Source organism: Dasypus novemcinctus, chromosome 21, assembly GCF_030445035.2.
Source record: "Dasypus novemcinctus isolate mDasNov1 chromosome 21, mDasNov1.1.hap2, whole genome shotgun sequence".
Taxonomy (NCBI): domain Eukaryota; kingdom Metazoa; phylum Chordata; class Mammalia; order Cingulata; family Dasypodidae; genus Dasypus; species Dasypus novemcinctus.
This window is the reverse complement of record NC_080693.1, coordinates 79,192,068-79,213,809: the sequence shown is the minus strand read 5'-3', so window position 1 is coordinate 79,213,809 and position 21,742 is coordinate 79,192,068. Positions and strand designations below refer to the sequence as shown.

The window sequence follows — 21,742 nt, the reverse complement described above, 5'->3', positions numbered from 1 at the left end:
TACAGAGCAAGAAGTGACTACAGAGAGATCTTTAAATAGAAAAGTTAAAAACAGAGCAAACTGAGGGTTGAAACAGAAGAATAAAAGTCATAACATAAAGTCTTGGAGCAGTACATCACTGCCCTTTTAACTATTATGCACAAAGGGTTTATTTCTGAGATTTTAAGCAGCTAGCACCAAACAGAATTTATAAGTACATACTTACATTGAATAGTAAGAAGCTTATCTTTTCTGCTAATATACTGCCACAGAGACTAATGAAGATCACCACCAAGAAATGTCTAATGCAAATCTAGAAACACAGGAAGACTAGAATTTAACTCAGTTTGGCATGGCTAGGGGAGTCTGGCTGCTTCCGCCTTTATCTGGACAGCAGGCATGGGCTGACCGTGGAAGGTTCTGACAGCCCGGCTGAACTGAAAACAAAAGGCAAAGCAGTGCAGAAAGACTCATTCACTCGGACCACTTTTAATTACCTTAGTCAAGCTTTTAAAAAGGCGTCTGCAAAACAAGGTATGTTGTTGGATATAATGTTTTTACCCAAAATCCAGCCACCTAAATTGGTGGCTGTGCGAACGCAGACCTTTTCCCTTTTCATGTCCTCAGAGATGGAGTTGGGCAGCCTGTGACGTTTGTGAAGCCACAGTTCAGACAATTCCAAAGCTGGACAGAGCGGCTGACCCTGGCGGTACTGCTGGAGGCAGGTTCTTTAGGGTTTGTGGCCTGTCATTCAGCTCAACTTGGTCAAGCCTGAATGAGTTTTGGGGGTGCTGAGGAAGCGGGCAAGAATGGGGGAAAGGTAGGCACAAGAGCTTGAAAGGAAATTGCTTTATAACATTACAGATTTGTGTATGGCTATTGTCTCAGCCATATCCAGCTGCTCCATAGACTTTGCCAAGGCAGATTTTGGATGCTGGACTTGCACCTTGAGAGAGAGAAAGAGGAAGACGGAGGGAGAGCTCAAAGCTGACTCCTCTGGTCTGATCAAAGGAGGCATTTACCATATTGCTGTACGATTTCCAGAAAAGTATTTTGCTGAAACAAACGACATTTAACCACGCGGCTCTGATTGAATGACTAATGATTTATAGCTCATCTGACATTGCTAGGGATTCCCTCCTTTGGTTTTCGAATTATTAATATTTAAAGATTCCACTTAAAATTATTTTAGGGTTTGGATGGTCTCTTTTTGAGAGCTATGTGAATATTATTGGCTTTTAGGAGACAGAGCCTTCTGTCAGTGGAGAGTCAGTGGAGGGACATAAAAATACTGGACTGGTAACCTTTGGAAGACATGGTTAAGATAAATGTGGGATTGAGGTGAGGCTAAAAGCTACCTTTGCCTGACACCTTGAAAAATAGTGTTTTTAACCACTCAGGCTCAGAAGGGACAGACTGCCAGCACCAGTTGATTTCATGTACCAATACATTTTTTAGATTAGGAGGAACTGATATAGTAGTTAGCCTTTTATTTACCAAGTAAGTGCATTCTTACCCAATGTATCTGGAATTGGTAACTGATGAGTTCATTGAAACCGTTAGTTAAATCAGGGAATCATAAAAAGGTACATTAAATGTGTTACTTTGACTCAAAATACCTGAATGTGTAGATGTTTGCTAATGTTTTGAGATAGACTTTTTTTTTTTAAAGATTTATTTTATTTATTTCTCTTCCCTTCCCCCCGTTGTCTGCTCTTTGTATCCATTCGCTGTGTGTTCTTCTGTGGCTGCCTATATTATCAGTGGCACTGGGAAACTGCATCTCTTTTTGTTGCGTCATCTTGCTGTGTCAGCTCTCTGTGCGGTGCCACTCCTGGGTGGGCTGCGCATTTGTCACGCAGGGCGGCTCTTCTTGCCAGATGCATTCCTTGTGTGTGGGGCTCCCCTATGCGGGGACACCCCTGCATGGTATGGCATTCCTTGTGTGAATCAGCTCTGGGCATGGGCCAGCTCACCACATGGGTCAGGAGGCCTTGGATATAGAACCCTGGACCCTCCATATGGTAGGTGGATGCTCTATCAGTTGAGCCAGGTCCGCTTCCCTGATACAGACTTAAGGCCCTTTCTCTGCTTTTCATTCTCTGCTGAATGAAAGTGCTCACTGCCTTTCCTGCACAAAACTCACACACGTTGTTCTGTCCTGAAGTTCCCATTCCAGTTTCTTTATAATGAAGCAAGAAATTCTAGACGATTATGAAGCAATCTGATTGCACAATCCCGCTCAGATTTTGTCCCTCTCAAAATTTATGATTTTCCTTCCAATCTTTTACAGTTGTCTCAACCACTCCTAAAGTTTTTTAAAAAGATCTATTTATTATTTATTTCTATCCCCTTCCTGGCCCCCCCCTCACAGTTGTCTGCTCTCTGTGTCCATTAACTGTATGTTCATCTGTGTCCACTTATATTTTTGCAGCACCAGGAATCTGTGTCTCTTTTTGTTGCATTATCTTGCTGCATCAGCTCTCTGTGTGTGCGGTGCCTCTCCTGGGCAGGCTGTGCTTTTTGTGCCTGAGCGACTCTCCTTATGGGGTGCACTCCTTGTGCGTGAGGTTTCCCTACATTGGGGATACCCCTGCATGGCAAGGCACTCCTTGTGTGCATCAGCACTGCGTGTGGGCCAGCTCCATATGGGTCAGGAGGCCCTGGGTTTGAACCCTGGATCTCCCATGTGGTAGACAGATGCTCTACTCATTGAGCCAAATCTGCTTCCAACCATTCCTTAATTTGACAGCAATTTTTATAAATAAGCTGCTTTTATTGAGTCTTTCCAAAGCATTCAATTTCATTTTTGTAGAAATAGCAGTTCTCTGTCTGTTTATATTCTTATTTCATTTCAATAATTTTTCTGCTCGCACTCTGAATATATTAGAGTGTGGATGAATTAATTAAGTGACATAATTATAATTAACACATACAGCCAGTGTAAACCAGCTTGGGACAAACACAACTGATACTTGGTAATTGTGCACCTCAGTGGGTGAGACAGGAGTGAGTGGGCCTTCTGGAGAAGAGCCGCCAGCTGTGAGCATTCAGCGTGCAGGGGGCCTGACGTCAGTTCTGACCAAGAAGCTGACGGGTGTGGGCTGACCTAGTGAGCCGATTAGGTGACAGACTGCTTAAGAAGGGTTCTACTAAACTATTATCACCATCATTTCATGAAAGAAAGGCCTTTTGAGTACCCACGTCCCAGAATAACAGTGGTCCCCAAGAAAGGACAGTTGGTTAGTCTACGCCAACCTATAATCAAGTTGTGTGTGTGTGATTTCCTACCAACTGGTTAAGATTTTATGAGATGGACTAGGAATTGGCAGCCGTGGATCTGGTTCAAGCCGGTCCCTACACCTGGATCTCCCCTGCTCCCGCCCAGCTGGTGTTGCCAAACCTGCCCCCAAAGGCCTCTAGTGGTCCCAGTTTTCAGGACGCTGACAAAGGTCACCACCCCGACTCTACACCTGTCCCTTCCCCTTGACCCCAGCATAAACCCCTCCCCAAACCAGCCCCCCATGACCACGTCCTCACGTGGCCCTGCCGGGGCAGTTTGCAGTTCTTGCATCAAGCAAGGGTGACCGAGTTGTTTGTTTCCTGAAGACACCCCTGGGGGACGTGCTGGGCAGGGAAGGGGAAGGACCCTGCGCCCCAGGGCGAGGCAGAAAGAGCAGGCTCCTGCACCCTTTGGGGGCAGAAAGGCTGCCCTTAGCTGAGCAAAGTCTTCTCTTCGGTTCCCTGCAGGCTCCTGCAGGACAAAGCGGCCTCTCTCATCCTCCCCCAGCACCCTCCCTCTCCTCTGTGCCTCCATCCCAGCTATTCCCAATCCTATCATTTACCAGCTCATTTTTCATTCTAAATCGTACTTGATGGGCAGTATATGTTCACCTAATGGGTGTATATATATTATGAAGGATAATAATAAAACAAATACCCAGAGCCCACCATCCTGTGAAAGGATGGAGTATTACCAACACCACTGAAGCCATGCAGCTCAGCATTTGCTTTTTCTTTTTCTTCCAAGGAGGGGTATGCTGGCATAAGGCAGCTCTAGGGGTCCTTCGCAGTCCCAGCCCATTCTCCTTGCCTTCATGATGTTAATGAGCAAACCATCAAATGAGCTAGCTAGTCTGCATTATGCACCCCTCTGTCCTAAACTACAAGTGGGTATGACTCTTCTTATTTTAACATTATTTGTCTCCCTCCACCCCCTCCAGCTATGAGCCAATGCCCAGTTGTGCTTTTCTTTTATTGAAAGATCTCGTGATTGTTTTTTTCACTCAGAAAGCAGCCATGTCCCTTTTTCTTGCCGGCATCTCATGCAGAAAGTTGTGCTCTCTCAAAGGAGGGTGAGGGTTTTTGTGACAAAGAAGCAACAGGGCACAGCCCAGGGTCTCGGGCATGTTGCCCAGTGCCGGCTCTCTGGTTGCGGGAAGGATTTGCAAAATTGAGACGGCGCACGCATTTCAAAACTTCATGCAGTTCTTGTGAGATTACAACGAAACCACAAAAACAGAAGGACGAAACCACCTGTCTGTCTCCTCTCATGGAAACATGTTGGAGAGTAAAAGGCCAGCTAGTGGAGAGGGAGAGCATTGCATCTTAAATTCAACCAAAACGAGACAGCAGATAAGGGAGAAAATGAAGATCAAGTGACGATTTCACCCAGGAGCAGTCTTGGTGTCAGTAAATCTTGGCTTGCTTGCCAATGCTTAGGATCCTGCAGTTACTGTTTTTTTTTTTTAGGAGATATCAGGGATTGAGCCCAGGACTTTGGACCTGCCCAGTAGGCACTGAACCACTGAGCCACACCCGCTCCCTGCAGTTGGGTTCTGATGACGGCAAACCCCCAGGTGATAATGCTGCTCAGCTCCTCTCTGCTCCTGACACCTACTGATGGCCTTTGGGCTACCTCCCAGAGGAGCCGCTCTGCAGGGAGAGCTGGTCCCATGGCCTGCTTGGACCTGCTTGGACCTCTTCACGAGTATCCCCATGGGCATTGCCCCTGCTTCTGTGTTTGTCCCTGGCCAGGCTGAGACTGTCACCAGGCCTTCCCCGGAATCCTGGGAGGTCACCTGGGGGAGCTTCCAGCCAAGCCTTCCTTTCCCTGAGGACCCTGGAGTTCCGGCAAGAGTAGGGGGAGGAGTTCAGGGGCTGGGGTCAGAAGCCCTGGGCCGGGGTTTGGTCTTTTACTTACTTGTTGGGTGGCCTTGGACAATCACCAACGTCTCTGAGTGAGAGGATAGCCAAAGCGCGCAGACCTCGGCAGCCTGTCTCACAGCCACCGTGTGTGTAACCGCTCCGGTCCTGGGAGAATCTCTCAAAGTGCCTCCTCATTATCTCTGCGCGGTCCCTCAGGAGCCACCTCCCACCTCCCTGGAGGAGGCTCCTTGGGTGTCTGTTTTCTTCCACTAAACCCTTAAAATTTTACTTTATTATGGTACTACACACATATACTATAAAATTTGCCAATTTAACCATTTTTACCTGTACAATTCAGTGGCACTGATTTTCAACCATCACCACGAAATTTTCATCACCCAAAAGAGAAACTCATTAAGCAGTAGCTCCCAAATCCCCTTTCCCAGTCTCTGATACCCTCTAATCTACTTTCTGTATTTTATACTTCCTTCTAGATATGTCATGTAGCAGTTTGATATGGTTATGAATTCCAAAAATAGATATTGAATTATGTTTGTATTCTGATCTGTACCTGGGCATGACTGAGTTATCATTAGGGCGTGGACTTCCCACCCCTTGGTGGGTGGAGACTCATGGATAAGAGGCACAGCAAAGGACAGAGTTGGAGCTTTTGATGTGGGGATTTCTGATGTTAGAGTTTGATGCTGAAGACGCAGGAAGTCAGCACGCAGAGGAAAGAGAAGCCAGCCCAGGAAGGAAGGAACCTTGAAGCTAGAGTAAAGCAAGCCCCAGGAACGTAGGAACCCGGGAAGCCTGAACCCTCGCAGACGTCGGCAGCCATCTTGCTCCAAATAGACGTTGGTGAGGGAAGTAACTCCTGCTTATGGCCTGGTATCTGCGAGCTCCTGCCCCAAATAAATATCCTTTATGAAAACCAACCAATTTCTGGTATTTTGTGTTAACACTCCTTTGACTGACTAATATATGTCACATAAGAGGGTACTAAAATATTTGTCCTTTTTGTCTGGCTTATTTCATTTAACATAGTGTTTTCAAGGCTCATGGATGTTGTAGTGTGGATTTTTTAGAAGGCAGAATGTTAGCACTTATTAAATATGGATAGTGGGTACCTGGGTATTTGTTATTTTGTTCTATGTACCTTTATTTATTTCAAAAATTTGAAACAGGCTATGAATTTTCATGTATTCATATAATGTAACACTGTGCAGGTATTAAGAATGACAATCGATTGTATAAAACAAAATGCCTGTGATATATATATATGATAAATATAATTCATAGATATATAGGTAAATATATTCATATATATGACTGCAATTACATTTTTTTAATTAAGATATATTTTGAAGTAGTGGCATTACTAGTAAACTTATTCTTTTTTTACTTTTTAAACTTTTTAAATTTAATTGTCTTTTTTTAAAAGATTTATAGATCACAAAAAATGTTACATTAAAAAATATAAGAGGTTCCCACATACCCCACCCCCCACCCTACCCCACTCCTCCCACATCAACAACCTCTCTCATCAGTCTGGCACCTTCATTGCATTTGGTGGATACATTTTGAAACACTGCTGCACTGCAGGGATTATAGTTTACATTGTAGTTTACACTCTCCAACCTTACTCTTTGTTTTGATTTTTCCAAATCTTAACCATTAAGCATGTGTTAATAATAATAGTTCCCATTAACTAATAAACACCAATAAAAGTTTATTGTCTACTCAGGCAGAACTCAAATCATGAACACAGGCCTCTTTTATGTCTTCCCCAGGCTATGTCACAGTCACAGGCTCCCCCAACCCGCCTGGGGCTAGAAACTTCCCTGCCCCCTTGGGTTTTCTGATCTGCCTTCCCCACCACGCTTTGCAATCTGCTCATGACCCTTGGAGATTGCTGTTCTGTGGGGCACAGCTGTCCCTTGCCAGCGAACACCACTGCTGAGAGAGTGCTAGCCCTGGGGGAGGAGAACTGCTTGCCTCTTTGCCCTTCTGTCCAAGGAATAAGCTAGCCCTTCCTGGGTCACTCCCAGAACATCCGAAACCAGGCATGGTATGGGGCTGGCCAAAGGGAGCTCATGGCAGAGCCAGGACGAAATCCCAGTTTTTGGATACTTCAAGCCCAGTTCTCTTTGCGAATAGACTGCCTCCAGCTCTAAGAAAATTGGTGGGCAGAGCAGGCGGTGGGCAGAGTAGGAGGTGGACAGGGCAGGCAGTGGGCAGGGCAGGCGGTGGACAGGGCAGGTGGTGGGCAGGGCAGGCAGTGGGCAGGGCAGGCAGTGGAAAGGGCAGGCAGAGGGTAGAGCAGGTGGTGGGCAGAGTAGGAGGTGGACAGGGCAGGTAGTGGACAGGGCAGGTGGAGGACAGGGGCGATGCTGCGTGCTGCTTCTCACGTGTTGGTAGGGCTGTATTGTGAGCTCTGGAGTGGAGCTGACCTTTCAGAGCATGGGTGAGTGAGGACATGACTACAGAACTCACTGGGCCCTCGCCTCATCTGCCCAAGCCCTTCTCTGTGTACCCACCTGTCATTACAAGGAGCCGGGGCCTTGGCATTGTAGAGTTTGGCTGGAGGTTTTCAGCTCAGGCCTTTGGCAATGCCCAGGGAGGGAGTCCTGGCTTTGTTTCTTTGGCTCTGCCTCTGCCAAGCTTGGGCTGTGGCTCTTTGCTTTGGGCACTGCTCAGAAGTTCCTCAGGGAACCCCTTCCTTTCTCGGACTTGGGATGGAAGGGATCCCTGCCTTGGGGACCCAGAGCCATTCTGACCTTCAGAGGGGTGCTCCCTTCTGGACCTGTGCATTTTAAAGCCCTTTGAAGCAGTCACTCGGTCAGGACCTAGAACCTGGGAGCCTTAGAGGTCACAAGCAGAACTGCAAGCATTTGAACTGCTCTGTGAGAGCCCACCTTCCCAGGGCCACCAGGGGTCCCTGACCTTCAAGGAGTCCTCGGGTGTACTGAGGTCCACGGGTCCCCGTAGGCTGACTGACGTGGTCTGAGTCGACTCTGGCTGTGCCAGACCTCTGGTGGACCAGCCTACTAATGGCCTCTTGGCGGGTGGGGGATGGGTCCTGGCCCTGGGCTCTGGCACATGGCACTCAGCATGTTAACACTTGCCCAACTGACACTGGGGATCCCCTGGCAGATATGTCAGATTTCAAGGGGGGCATGGGGAGTGGGGTGGTGGTCTCCGAGGAAATCACCTTTTTGCTCTTTGCATGGTTCTCTCCCCTGAAAGCCAGAGCCCTAGACCCCCCACAGTGGACATCAGCCGTGAGCGATGGGCAGGCACAAGTGTGAGATGGCAACTCTGGGTAGGACTGATGGGGGCTCCAGAAGAGGAGGCATTCTGCCCTCCAAACCCCTTGCTCCTGCCTCCTAATCAGGTCAAGTCCAGGACATTCTCAAGATCAAAGGCAAGTGGTTCCTAAAGGAGCACAGGAACCTGGAGACCTGGAGAGAACAGAATGCTACCTAAGCTAGGACACAGTTCAGTAGTTAGGGAAGCAGACAGCAGGGTGGGGGACCAGGGACTGGAGGGTCAGAAGGGGCTGCAGATGGAAGCTGTCCTCACGGGGTAGCCAGCTATCAAACCATATCAGCCTGATATCATTAAACACTTGAATCCTCCAAGTCCTTCTCTTTTTTCTTCTTCTACCTTTCATGCTTAGCACAAACACTCCCCTGGTCCTAACGGGGCTTGGCATCTAAGGAAATACACCCAGCAGCTGAGCTTGATTCATGCGAACATGCCTGGAGAGAAGGATCCACTCTTGGATGAGTGAGCAAAATCAGGTCTCTGCTCCTACAGAGCTGGGGGCCACTGCTGTCACACCCTAAAGTAATGAGAATCGGAGCCCCCGGCAGAGCCCCCTGCCCTCTCATGATCTCCTCCCTCTGTGTCTCTGGCTGGCTTGGAGTGCCCTGCCACTTATTAGCTGGGTGACCTTAGGCAAGATTTTTCATGATTCTGTGCCTCAATTTACTCATCTGTAAAATGGGGTTAAAATGTGGTTGTTGTAAGATCAAATGAATTAATAGATAAAAAGTGCTAAAAATAGTGCCTGGCACCTAAGAGTTATAAAAAATCTATTTTTATTATTTGAATTTCCATAATACCTACCAGCTGTGTCCTTGGGCAAATAACTTTATTTTTTCTAGACTCAGTTTCCCTATCAATAATATGGAATTAACAATAACATCTATGGGAAAAAGCATGTGCTGAGCATAATAGGTCATAGCATATATTAATATACAATACATAGGTCATAGCATACATTAAAGTCTTTTTGTAAATTGTAAAATGCCATGCAAATGAACCATATGTTTATATTTATTTTTAATAATTATTAGGTTCACTGGGGCTCTCTAGATTATAGCACAAAGATGATTTCAGAACTTCTCAGCCATACCCTAACAAAATCTGAGAAGGGGATCCAGAGAAGGAGAACCTGCTGGATAAAGACAAAGGGTTTGGAAAGGCCCCCCGGAGGGGAGGAGTTTCCTGAGGGGCTGGGGGTGTGTGTACCCTTTGGACAGAGTCTGAACCAGCAGCTTCATTCCCTTCCTAAGGGGAAACAGCTTCTCAACGTGAGGGTGGGGAGGTGCTGGAAGAGAGAGGGTGTGGCCAGTTCCTGACTGTCCCATAGGGGAATTGCTCTGACACACGGCAGGTCTATTTTTTGATAACCGGACTTGCTGTGCAGTGGTGCGGATGTAAAATTCAAACAGGGAAAGGAGGAGAAGGGGAGGGCTTGCTTTGCCTTTAAAAAGCCCATAACAAAAGATAGAGATAGAGAGCAACACCCCTTTACCACGGGCCCTGCCTACTGTTTGTGAGAGGAGGGGTGTGTGTGTGTGTGCAGTGTGTGCAGTGTGTGCAGTGTGTGTGCATGTGTGTGTTGATGGTGGCCAGGGACAGAGGCCTACAAAGCAAGAGACAATATGAGCTGAAATGCAACTTGGTTCATGACATCTGCAAGCACGCCAGGGGCATTTGCAGAAGCACAATTCATTAAACAACATCCTCATGTTGATGGGTAAAAACTGTCCACTAACAAGCCAGAAATGCAAATAGGAAGAGAGGGAGACTGACTTTGGAATCAAGGTCAGGGGAACAGGGATCATCTGCTGGGGGATTCTGAGCCCTGCTTGCCTCACCAGCTATATTATTTTCTGCTTCAGGAGCAGGGTGAGGTCTGGGGAGGCTCTGGTGTGATCGGTTAGGGGTTAACATTTCCAGATCTGTTGTTTACTGCTGCCTTGGAGCTCTCTCACTTGGCCCAGAAAACCTCTTCTGGTTGGCTGAAGGGAAGATGGTCCACGGCTGCTCCCAGCGGGGGAGCTGCAAGTTAGCAAAGGAGCTGTGATCTCTGTTCTCACCTGCCGGTCTCTCGGGACGCTTCCCTTGCCTGAGAAGGGGAGGAAGGAAGCAAGGAGCTGCTGGAATAGGTTTAGAGGTACTTCAGATGTCGGACTCAACACTTCCCCAGCCTGGTACTCACCTCTGATTGTTTATTTCCAGCAAAGCTGAGTTTCCTGCCCTGAGGATGAAGGAAATCAACATCCCTCCCCAGAATGGTTTATAGGAGGAAACATTAGGCAGAGCGCACCAACACTAGCCAGTCTCAGATATTTTCTCACAAAAGGCCCCAGGGACTCCAAACTAAAAGGAAGAATGCTCTGGGGACAAAAGCCTGAAGCTCTGGCAAGTGAGTTTGAAATGCTGGGTTGAGTCACCATCACTTCCTGATTAGCTTCTCGGAGAGAAACAGCCAGCACCACTCCCAAGTCTGCCGCCGGCTTTGGGATCTGGGCAGGGACGACAAATAGCTAAATGAGCTGGAGAGGACCACTGATTGCCAGTGATGTAATATGCACTTCATTTCTTTATCCTTAACTCTTCAGAGCAAGCAAGAGAGGGAAAGAGGCAAATGGAAACATTATACAGGGATCAGCTAACTTCCCGGCTCTCTTGTTTGTTTCTGAGCTGAGCATGGAAGCCTGGCAAGGACTGAAGCTAGTGCTCTCACTTTGAAAGTAAAATTTCTTCTCTTATAGGGAAGCGGACTTGGCCCAGTGGTTAGGGCGTCCGTCCCCCACATGGGAGTTCCGCGGTTCAAACCCCGGGCCTCCTGACCCGTGTGGAGCTGGCCCATGCGCAGTGCTGATGTGCGCAAGGAGTGCCGTGCCACGCAGAGGTGTCCCCCGCGTAGGGGAGCCCCACACACAAGGAGTGCACCCGTGAGGAGAGCAGCCCAGCGCAAAAGAAAGTTCAGCCTGCCCTGGAATGGTGCTGCACACATGGAGAGCTGACACAACAAAAAGAAACACAGATTCCTGTGCCGCTGACAACAACAGAAGGGGACAAAGAAGAACATGCAGCAAATAGACACAGAGAACAGACAACTGGGGCGAGGGGGGTAGGGGGAGAGAAATAAATAAATAAATAAATCTTTATCTTCACTTACAGGCAATGGATTTTTTCTGTGGAATTGGATCCTTTGATTGCAAATATGTATCCCATCAACACTGTTTAATGGGAAACAAATGCCCCAGCCGGTATAGTGTGTTGAAAGGGTATTGTACGGGAATTCTACACATGTGCATGATTGTTTTGTAAGTTCACAACTTCCATAATAAAAATGTAATTTAAAAAAACAATAATAGGGTGGGTTGGGGGAAAAGTACATGAAATGTTAGATATGGTTAATAGTAAGATTTTGATGATATTCTTTCATAATTTGTAACAAATGTCTCACAACAATGCAAGGTGTTGGTGGTAGGTTGATGTACGGGACCCCTGTATGATATTACGCACACTTGTTTTGTAAGTTCATAACTTTTACTATACACTTATTGTTTATGTGTGTTCATGTATGAATGATATACTTCAGTAAAATAAAAAAAAAATGCCCGAGAGCTGAAGAATGGTGGGAGGCAAGAGAACAGGGGAGGTACAGTCTTTTGTTGGTTGATTTGTCTCTCCCAGTATGGTAGATTGAAGTAGGTACCCCTCTCAAAGAGATATTTTCCTGATCTGTGTTCCTGTGGGTGAGAACCCACTTGTAAATAGGATCCTTGGAAGATGTATTCTCATTTGAGGTGTGGACTCATTTGTGAATAGGACCTTCTAAGGTCATATTTAGGTATGGCCCATTTGAATTAATACATGTTAAGAAAAAGCCAGAAGTCAGAGAAACACAGGAGGAAAGCAAGGGCATGGCCATGCGAAGGGAGACAGAGATGCAAGCCAAGGGTCCCCGAGGAGTGTTTCATGCCAGCAGCAGAATGCTACAGACAGGAGAGAAAGCATAGCCTTGATGATTTTGGACTTACAGCCCCTGAAACCACGAGACAATAAATTTTTGTTGTTAAGCCAACAGGTGTGTGGTATTTGTCATAGCAGCTCTGGCAAACTAAGACACCAGGTAAAACTTCTTGGCAGGGAATGAAAATGTTCCTGTACCCAGATCCTTCTCTAAGATCAGTGGGTGGTAGCCCCGCGGGGGTGAGGAGGTGGCTTGATATGGACAACTCTGACTTTCTTGGATATTAACTCTTAAGAAGAGTCCATAAGTGAGAGAAGACATCTCAAGTTGAGGTCAGAAGTGACCTCTTCTTCCTGGGTTATCCCACTGCACCTTCCCTTTCTTAGGGAAATTCTTAGACTCCATACAATATTACAGCAATTTGTGTGCATGTCTTGTAGGCCACAAAATTGTGAAGGTGGAAACCATTTTTTTTGTGTATTCACTCTAATGCCCAGTGTAGTTTCTTACACTTTGGAGATGCTCAATAATTTTTTGCTGAATGAATGAAGAGGCATGTGAGCCATTGAGGCTTAGGGATACAAAAACTACAAGTAGAAGGGCAAGTCTAAGAGAAGTGGGAGAGTATTGGAGATTTCTTGCTACTTTCCCCTATTTACACAGGAGAGATGTTACAGGTGGGTTAGAAGAATGGAAATTTCTTGTAGGACAAAAACTCTTTATGCTTCTCTCTCTGATCATTCCACTTTGTATTCATCAGCCAAAGGGGTGCTGATGTAAAATACCAGAAATTGGTTGGTTTTTATAAAGGGTATTTTTTTGGGTAGAAACCTACAGATACCAAGCCATAAAGCATAAGTTACCTCCCCCACCAAAGTCTATTTTCACGTGTTGGAGTAAGATGGCTGCCAACGTCTGTGAGGGTTCAGGTTTCCTGGGTTCCCTTCCTTAGGCTTCTCTCTGGGTTCAGAGTTCCTCTCTTGCCAGGGCTTGCTTCTTCCTGGGCTCAGTGTTCCTCTCTTCCTGGGGCTTTCTTCTCTTTCCTCTGTGTGCTTACTTCCTGGGACTCCATCTTAAGGCTTCAGCATCAAACTCCAACATCAAAAACCCCTCCAACTCTGTCCCTTGCCATGCCTTTTATCTGTGAGTCCCTACCCACCAAGGGATGGGAACTGAATGCTCTAAAGACATGGCCCAATCAAAGCCCTAATCATACCTTAATCATGCCCAGATACAGACCAGATTACAAACATAATCCAATATCTATTTTTGGAATTCATAACAAACTTCTACACTCCGTCCTCTGAATTCCAAAAAGACATTACAGTCTTTGAAAAAAACCTCAAATCAGTAACAATGCAAGTATTAAATCATATCACAATCAATTTAAAGAAATACAGCTTCTCTTGGGGCAAAATTCTGTCTGCTGTAGACATCTGTAACTTATAAAACAATTTATCTGTTTCCAATACACAAATGGACAGACAAAGGATAAACATTTTCATACCATAAGGAGAAATTGGGAGGGAAACATGAGTCACGGGTTCTCTACAGTTGAGTAAACGTGCAGGGCATCCTCCATTTGATTTCAGTCTGAGAGTCATTCTTAAGATGATAGTTTCTTCTCCTTGGTGCCTTATGGGAACCCACCCTTTCCACATGCTTGCCCAATGGCCATTTTCTGGGTTTCACCCTCATCAAGCATCTGAGTGTCAACCAAGCTCCAGACCTCTCCCTCCAAGGGTGTTAGGGTGATTGCCACACCTTACCCAATCTTTGGGTTAGAGTCTTAACCCCCCTAGTAGAGTGACATGAAGACAACATTCCCCTTAACCTTTGGAAGACAAGTTTAACCCACTCAGAGCAATGAGTTGACCACCTGACCTTCCCTAACCTTTGGCATGCAGGCTCAACCCTCTCAGAGCAACGAGTTGACCACCTGGACTTCCCTAATCCATGGGGAACAGGTCCACCCCTCTCAGACCTGTGGAGTGCTGACCATAATTGCCATAATCCTTGGGGAATGTGCTCCACCCTCTCTGTAACCCGGGGTGGCAAGACTCGCCCAGAACATCAGGTGGGAACATCCACCCTCTTCAACTGCTAGTGCAAACTCACCCTCTCTATACACATGGGTGGGGTTCCTCTCTTGGCCCAAGGTGATGTCTTAATTCCAGATCTCAGCTTCCATGGCTTTCCTCTTAAAGCTGTTTCTCCTTCAATCTCTCCTTTTCATGTCCCTTTTAGTCCAAGCTGACAGTGGTTTTGTTTATACAGTTCTCTCAAAAACCTTGTTGATTTACAAGCAAGAAACAGGGGTTCAAGTCATCAGACAGTAAGACTTTCCACAAGTCTTTCTGAGATAACTGCATCTTCAATCCTGATTTACAAGTGCCAGAGGTTTGGAATTTCCAGAATTAGTTTCTGTTTCTTTGTGTCTGACAGTTCAGTCCTCAGTATATCTCTCTCATCTAGCATTTTGCTATAAGCAGCAAGCAGAAACCAAGCTACATTCTCTGGGTATACTTTGTAAATTTCTTTAGCTAAATGCCCAGGCTTATCATTTTTAAATTCTGCCTTCCATTAACCAGAAGTTAATCTTGCTAAGTTCTCTGCAACTTTAAAATACGGATCACCTTTCCTCCAGTTTCCAATAAGAGTTTCATCATTTACTTCTAAGGCATCATAAAAAGTTTATTTAGCACCCATATTGCTATCAACAGTCTCTTCAAAGCAATTTAGGCCTTTTCCATCAAGCATCTCACAATTCCTCCAAAAAATACCCCGTACCCATTTATAAAACCATTCCAGCATTTAGGTAATTGCAAAAGCACTTCACCACTCCTTGGTATCAAAATCTGTATTAGTCAGACAAAGGGGTGCTGATGCAAAATACCAGAAAGTGGTTGGTTTTTATAAAGGGTATTTATTTGGGGTAGGAGCTTGCAGACACCAGGCGATAAAGCATAAGTTACTTCCCTCACCAACATCTATTTTCACTTCATCCAAGATGGGTGAAGCCCGGAGTAAACAGATGAATAGTCCACATCTTTCTGCCCCTCAGGTCACTGGCCTTTGTGAGATGCTACAGAAACTGACTTTGACTTAGCTACTGTTTAACCCTCTCCCAACAATATTGGCATCAGAATGTCCACCAGTGTGCTGTTGATGGTGAATTAGAATCTAAGACCCTGAACTGATTCACAAGCACCCAGAGCAAAAGTTGCCTTCTCTATTTCATTTTCCCAGAGCCCAGGGTCAGGCCCAAGCATACCAAGAACACAGTTCATGGACTGTTTTGACTTCTCTAACTTGTATCATTTCCTTTGACGATCCTCAAGACTATACCAGTAGCAAGAGAGTACCAGGAGTTCTCTGAGGAAAAGAGCAGCAAGATTGTTCACACGCTTTAAATTATTTAGTTGCATAAAATATTCAGATTCGTGGGAACAATAGCAACTCTATTTACAACTCTAAGCATGTGATGGAAGAACTCCATGTTTCCAAGCATTTCCAGCTTCCATCCCACAGTCCAGGATTCTTCTAATTTACTCGAGCTCATTTGGGTTAGCATCCAACTCTTGGACTAGCTAAACTGCAAGTGCCATCCAAGGTGGATGATATTTGGCAGATGCTTTGCATATAAATGAATTTTAACAAGAGGTTTCATTGTGTCCAATACCTTTTCTCACAGGGAAAGAAGAGATTCAACTAAGGAAATCAGGACTGGGAATTTTGCACAGAAGCCGTGATTTTTGCATGGGTGAGTTAAGTGAGCTTATTTGAGTGGGATTGTGCTTATGAAATATGTGTGTGTGTTTTTGAGGATCTCTGTGTATGAGGCTGCTGGTCTTTTCACAAACTTCTTCATCATTTTAGGTGTGAGATGCTCAGGAGCCCAAGATGTGTGCCCTAATAACCACTACCATTTATTGAATGCTTCCTAAAGCCCAGGGATTACATTATGTGCTTTACATTACATTATCTAACAATCTCATTCAAAAAACAATGTCATATATTATTATTTTATAGATAAGAAAGGTTAAGTGGTCCAAAGACATGCTTAGATCTGTCTGAGTCCAAGCCTGGAGATTCTTTTCACCATAAAGCAATGTCTTTTCTCTAGAAAGTTTCTAGGGCTATCCTATGCAAAATATGACTGGCTTATAAAAACATTAAATGATACTTCTCTATAATGGAGTCTCTGAGGAAGAGAAAGGGAATGGTATGGTAGAGGAAGGATGCGTGCAGTTTCTGGGATGCTGGCAAGGTTTTAAGTCTTTATTTTGGTAGTGGTTGCACAGGTGTGTTTACTTTGTGATAATTTATCAAGGCATTTTTCTGTATGTTTTCTATACTTCAATAAAATTTTTGTTTTAAAAAGTCTCTTCTTCCTAGCAACTAATCTTGGAGGAAAGCCCTGCCTGCCATGGCCAGCATGTTCTAATTAATCAACAAGAATTCTTTGAAGCCTATTTTAGAGCAACCTTAAAATAATACAAATATGTTGCTACCCCCTTTTATAAAGAGATTTTGAGGTGGATCACAATAAAAAATCATGCACATTAATAAACTATTATTAGCAGGAGGTAATTAGCACTATTTAAAAAGGAAAACTTTCCGCACATGTTGCTTTGTTGGGTACTATAGAAGGTTTAAATCTCGTTTCTGCTCTCAAGGTACTCAGTCTTGCAAACTGAGTATTTATTAGCAGTTACTAGACACTTACCTTAATATATTGGAACTTGTAAGAACAGTCTCTTTTCCAATTTTTTTTTCATTGATAATATTCTTTTTTTCCCCCAAATTCTACTCAATTTATTCATTTTTAAAAAGATATTACATTAAAAAAATATGAGGTCTCTCCCAATTTGGTGATCATTAAACCCAAAGGAAGTTCTTTGGGTTACATTCTACATTTCATGTGTAGGTAATTAAGGTGGAAAAGACCACATCTGATCAATAGTCTGAAAAATCTGTCCTCCAAATCTTAATTAAAGCTTTCAAAATGAAAATTCATGTCTTTGTGAGACAGACTATACTTGGAGAGACCCATATATTTAGCCACCAGGATGATTTTGTAACTGATTTATAATTATTCATTTTTCTTTGCTTGAGTACTCTCTCTACTGGGGCTAGATTCATAACTTCAAAGAACACGGATCTTAATATGGTACACTCTAAACTTTGATGGCTTTAAAATGTCCAGACCAGGGCAGTTGTTACACATGCTTCTCTCTTTTCTATACCCTAGGTGTTCAGTTACCTGAAGTTGCATGGATTATTGAAATGTAAAGACCCTCTTCTTTCAATAATTGACAGATTTTCCTTTATTTGTTTCAGAAATAGCCTGCGTGGCATAGAACAATGCATGTAAAACTTTAATGTGCATATTTATTACCTGGGGAGCTGGTTAAAATATAGATTTGGATCTTGCAGTTCCCAGGGGAGGGGCAGTGAAGGTAGGCAGTGCAGGTAGATATTACATTTCTAACAAGCTCCCAGACAATGCCAACCTGCTGGTCCATGGACCACATTTTGAGCAGCAAGGGTATAGAGAAAAGAATAATAGAATTTGAGTCATAGTCTTGGCTTTTAGTACCAGCTCTGTTTACCAGCTTGTGTTCTTGGACAAGTCACTTTACCTCTTTGAGGTTCAGTTTCCCCAAATATAAACTATTTATGAGGGGAGGAGAATGGATCTGGTTATTTTAAAGTCTGCATTCATATAATTTTCGGAGTGATATATTGATTTATAGGACCATGTACAGCAGGGGAGTAACAAATAAATTGTAAGGAGGAAATGTAAGGAAAAACTGAAAGGGGCGGGGGAAGTGCCAAATCAGGGAAAGGGCTGGAGAACAATACTTGCTTCTTATGGTAAAAATAAAGCTGATTCTTTCAAAGTGAAGGATTTTGGTTTAAAAAGTACTACGCAGAGAGACGCGATACTTTTTTCCAAAACTTCAAGAAAAGACCTACAACACTGGGACTTGGGTTGCACAAGAAACTTAAATAAGGGAAGCACTGGGTGTGCTTAGAGCTTTGAAATGAGCAAACATTTTCAGGAGGCTACAGAGAACTGCAGGGCAGCGGTTTTCTGGATCCTTGAGGGAGCCTGATTGGCAAACAACAGATTGGCTCTGCTGCAGGTCATTTCTGCGCCTGGTTTCAGCCCAGTTGACTTATCTTTGTCCTCTGCTCCCAGATCTTGAGAGGCATGGGTGAGAGGACAAACACGCCGCCCACAGGGTTAGGCAGATCAGAGGTCTCTGGCAAGCAGGAGTTAAAACGCGCGACGGGAGGGAGGCAGGAGCCAGTGAGAAGGGGCCACAAGTGATGTGACTGAATGAGCCAAGCTCCTGGCAAAGTGAGCCTCTGGCGGCGGCCCCACCTCTCCTCAGGGCTCACACACCTCAGTTCTGGGTCGCAAACGGGACCAAAGAGAAAGCGCCCCCCGGCTCTCAGACGCGGGCCAGTTTCTCTTTAAGGCCCAAAGCCAAGTCGCGGGGAACAGTAAGAACTCCTGGTGACGGCGTCCTCTCCCAGCGTTGGGACGCCGGGAGGCCGGAGGAGATTCTTACCTTATGCAGGACATGCTCGCTGAAGTGGGGGCCAGCTCCCCCCTGGTAGGAGTCGGGTCTCTGCAGGTCCATGCCCGGCTCGAAGCCCTCTCCTCTGCGCTCCCCCAGAGCTCTGCGTCAGAGATCCCAGCAGCTCGGTCCCGGCTCCGCTGGGTGCGGCAGGCTCGGGTCTAAGTCCCGCGGGCAGCGCCGCATCCGGGTTCAGCACCGGACAGCTCCCGCAGCGGCCGCGGCGCGGTACCCGGGGGGCAGGCGGCAGTTCGCCTCCGCGACCGCGGCGTTTCAGCACCAGGAACAGCGACACCGCCCTTGCGCGTCTGGGACCCGAGTTCTGAGATCCCGTCCGCTCCCAATCCCCTGTCTCGTGACTCCAGGATGATGCGAGGGACGCAAGATTTCAGTCTAGCCTGCGCGTATCCCGTTCAGGTACAGGACTCCGGAGGTTCAGCAACACGGTTGGGTGCTCAAGGTTTCGCGGTCTCGGGAACTCGCGGTTCCCTGCCTCGCCTTAGTGAACAAAGCATCTCTGTCCCTGCACACAGCTCAGATCCCCTCCTGCGTTTACAGAGGCGAACTCCTGCGGCGCTGGCGCTGCTTCTCTTTAGGTCCCTGGACAGTTCCCTCCAGGAGGTCTGGGGTAAACGGCGGTGTTTGAATGATGGGCCTTAGGAGGTCACTGAAGTCCCAGAAATATTGTGCAAAATTCTACTTAACTGCATTTTTCTAGGGAGAGGCTCCAGAATTTTAATGATATTCTTGAAGATGCATACGACCCCCAAAAGTTAATAACAATTGGCCCAGGGGAGCAGAACGTGTTTTGATTAAGAGCAGGGGCTCCAGGAGTAAAATCTTGGCTCTGAAAATGATTGGTTGTGCAACCTTGGACAAGGTGCTTAAGCTCTCCTGTCTGAGGGTCCTTGAAACGGAGATAATCCTAGTTATCTACCTCATGGTGGTGTTCTGGGGATTTTATTAATCAATTCACGTAACGAGCCTAGCAAGGTGCCTGGATTATACTAAGAATTCAATGGTAGCTACTACACTGCCTGGCCAGGGGCTGGGGAGCTCTGGCTACCTCCTCTAAATGTTAGAGGAGACCTGCTCCTGGGGCCTCTGGTTCGCAGAGCTGCATCTTGGCCTGGTATAGGAGCATCAATGGCATGGGAATCCGGGGCTGAGACTGTGGCCTCATTGAAAGCATTATGAAAAGTTTTGTGCATGTGCACTTTTTTGGGTAGAAGTCCCAGGGATTTCATTTTGTTGTCTATACTCAACAAAGTTAAGGACCAATAGCTTAAGAGTTCCTCTCAACTTCCTCCTGAGCTTCCTAACCACCTCTGACTGTTGGTGATAAAAAGGTTCCAGAAGCCTGTTTCTGCTGTGCCCTGAACATCACATTCCTTGGAAGGGTCACTGTTTCTAGGATCTGGTTCTGAGGTCTGAAGGTCCAAAACCATGATTTCATCTCACTCAAGGGTTATGAAGAGGATCTGAACTAGAGATGATGAAAGGAGAATTCCCTGAGAAATATTGTTTTTGCTGAGCTCTAAGGGAAGAGTGGGCAATAGTCAGGCGAAGGGCATGGTGGTGTTGGTGGGGTGAGTACAGGCAAAGGGATCAGCATGTGCAAAGGCTTTATGGTAACAAGGAGCTGAAAAAAGATGAGTCTGGCTGGGGCCCAGAGAGGAAGTGGAGAGAGACGATGGGGGACAACTCTAGAGAGGTAGGTAGGGCCAGAGCGTGTGGGCCATGCTAAAGGTTTGAACTTAAATCTATGAGCAATGTGAAGCTACTGAAGGACTTTAAGTAGGGGAGTGACAGGACCAGATCTGAGTTTTAAAGATACTAGTCTGAGGACTGTGAAGAGAGTGGATTAAGATTCAAGAATGAGGGAAACGACTTTGGCCCAGTGGTTAGGGTGTCCGTCTACCACATGGGAGGTCCGCGGTTCAAGCCCCGGGCCTCCTTGACCCGTGTGGAGCTGGCCCATGCGCAGTGCTGATGCGCGAAAGGAGTGCCGTGCCACACAGAGGTGACCCCGCGTAGGGGAGCCCCAAGCGCAAGGAGTGCACCTGTAAGGAGAGCTGCCCAGCGCGAAGGAGGGAGTAGCCTGCCCAGGAATGGCGCCACCCACACTTCCCGTGCCGCTGACGACAACAGAAGCGGACAAAGAAACAAGACGCAGCAAAAAAAAAAAAAAAAGACACAGAAAACAGACAACCGGGGGAGGGGAAGGGAATTAAATAAAAAAAAAAAAAAAAAAAAAGATTCAAGAATGAGGGAAGCGGACTTGGCTCACTGGTTTCTACCACATGGGAGGTCCACAGTTCAAACCCTGGGCCTCCTTGACCCATGTGGAGCTAGACCATGAGCAGTGCGGGGGGAGGGGGGGTAAATAAATAAATCTTTTAAAACAAGATTCAAGAATGAATGTGCTCATTTTTCTTACTGATTTATAAACTCTCTTTATATAGTAAGGACATTAATACTTTATATGCCCTAAGCATTGCCAAATTTTTCTGCAGATGATTACTATTTTTTTTCTGTCTGGTTGCGTCATCTTTTTTGGTGTGTTGTTTCAAGAGGGAGCCTGTGCCTCTCCTCTTTGTGTGGCACTCTCCACACAGGTCTGGGATGCCTTTTTTCTTTATTTTTTACTAGGAGGTCCTGGGGATCAAACCTGGGTCCCCTATGTGGTAAATGGGAGCTCAATTGCTTGAGCCACAGCTGTTTCCCGCAGATTTATTTT

General features: G+C 45.9%; 1 protein-coding gene across 2 annotated transcripts in view; it reads right to left on the bottom strand.

The window, feature by feature from the left end:
* Window positions 1–19,604, bottom strand: part of RAB37 (RAB37, member RAS oncogene family) — a 72,458-nt gene extending 52,854 nt beyond the window's left edge. The window contains exon 1 of one of the 2 annotated variants that reach the window (XM_004463815.5): window positions 18,994–19,604. In XM_004463815.5, the coding sequence (XP_004463872.1) occupies window positions 18,994–19,065 (72 nt within the window). In that variant the 5' untranslated portion in view covers window positions 19,066–19,604. The remainder of the gene's footprint in view (window positions 1–18,993) is intronic. The other variant, XM_004463813.4, reaches the window with a different exon arrangement.
* Between the last annotated feature and the right edge of the window lie 2,138 nt (window positions 19,605–21,742).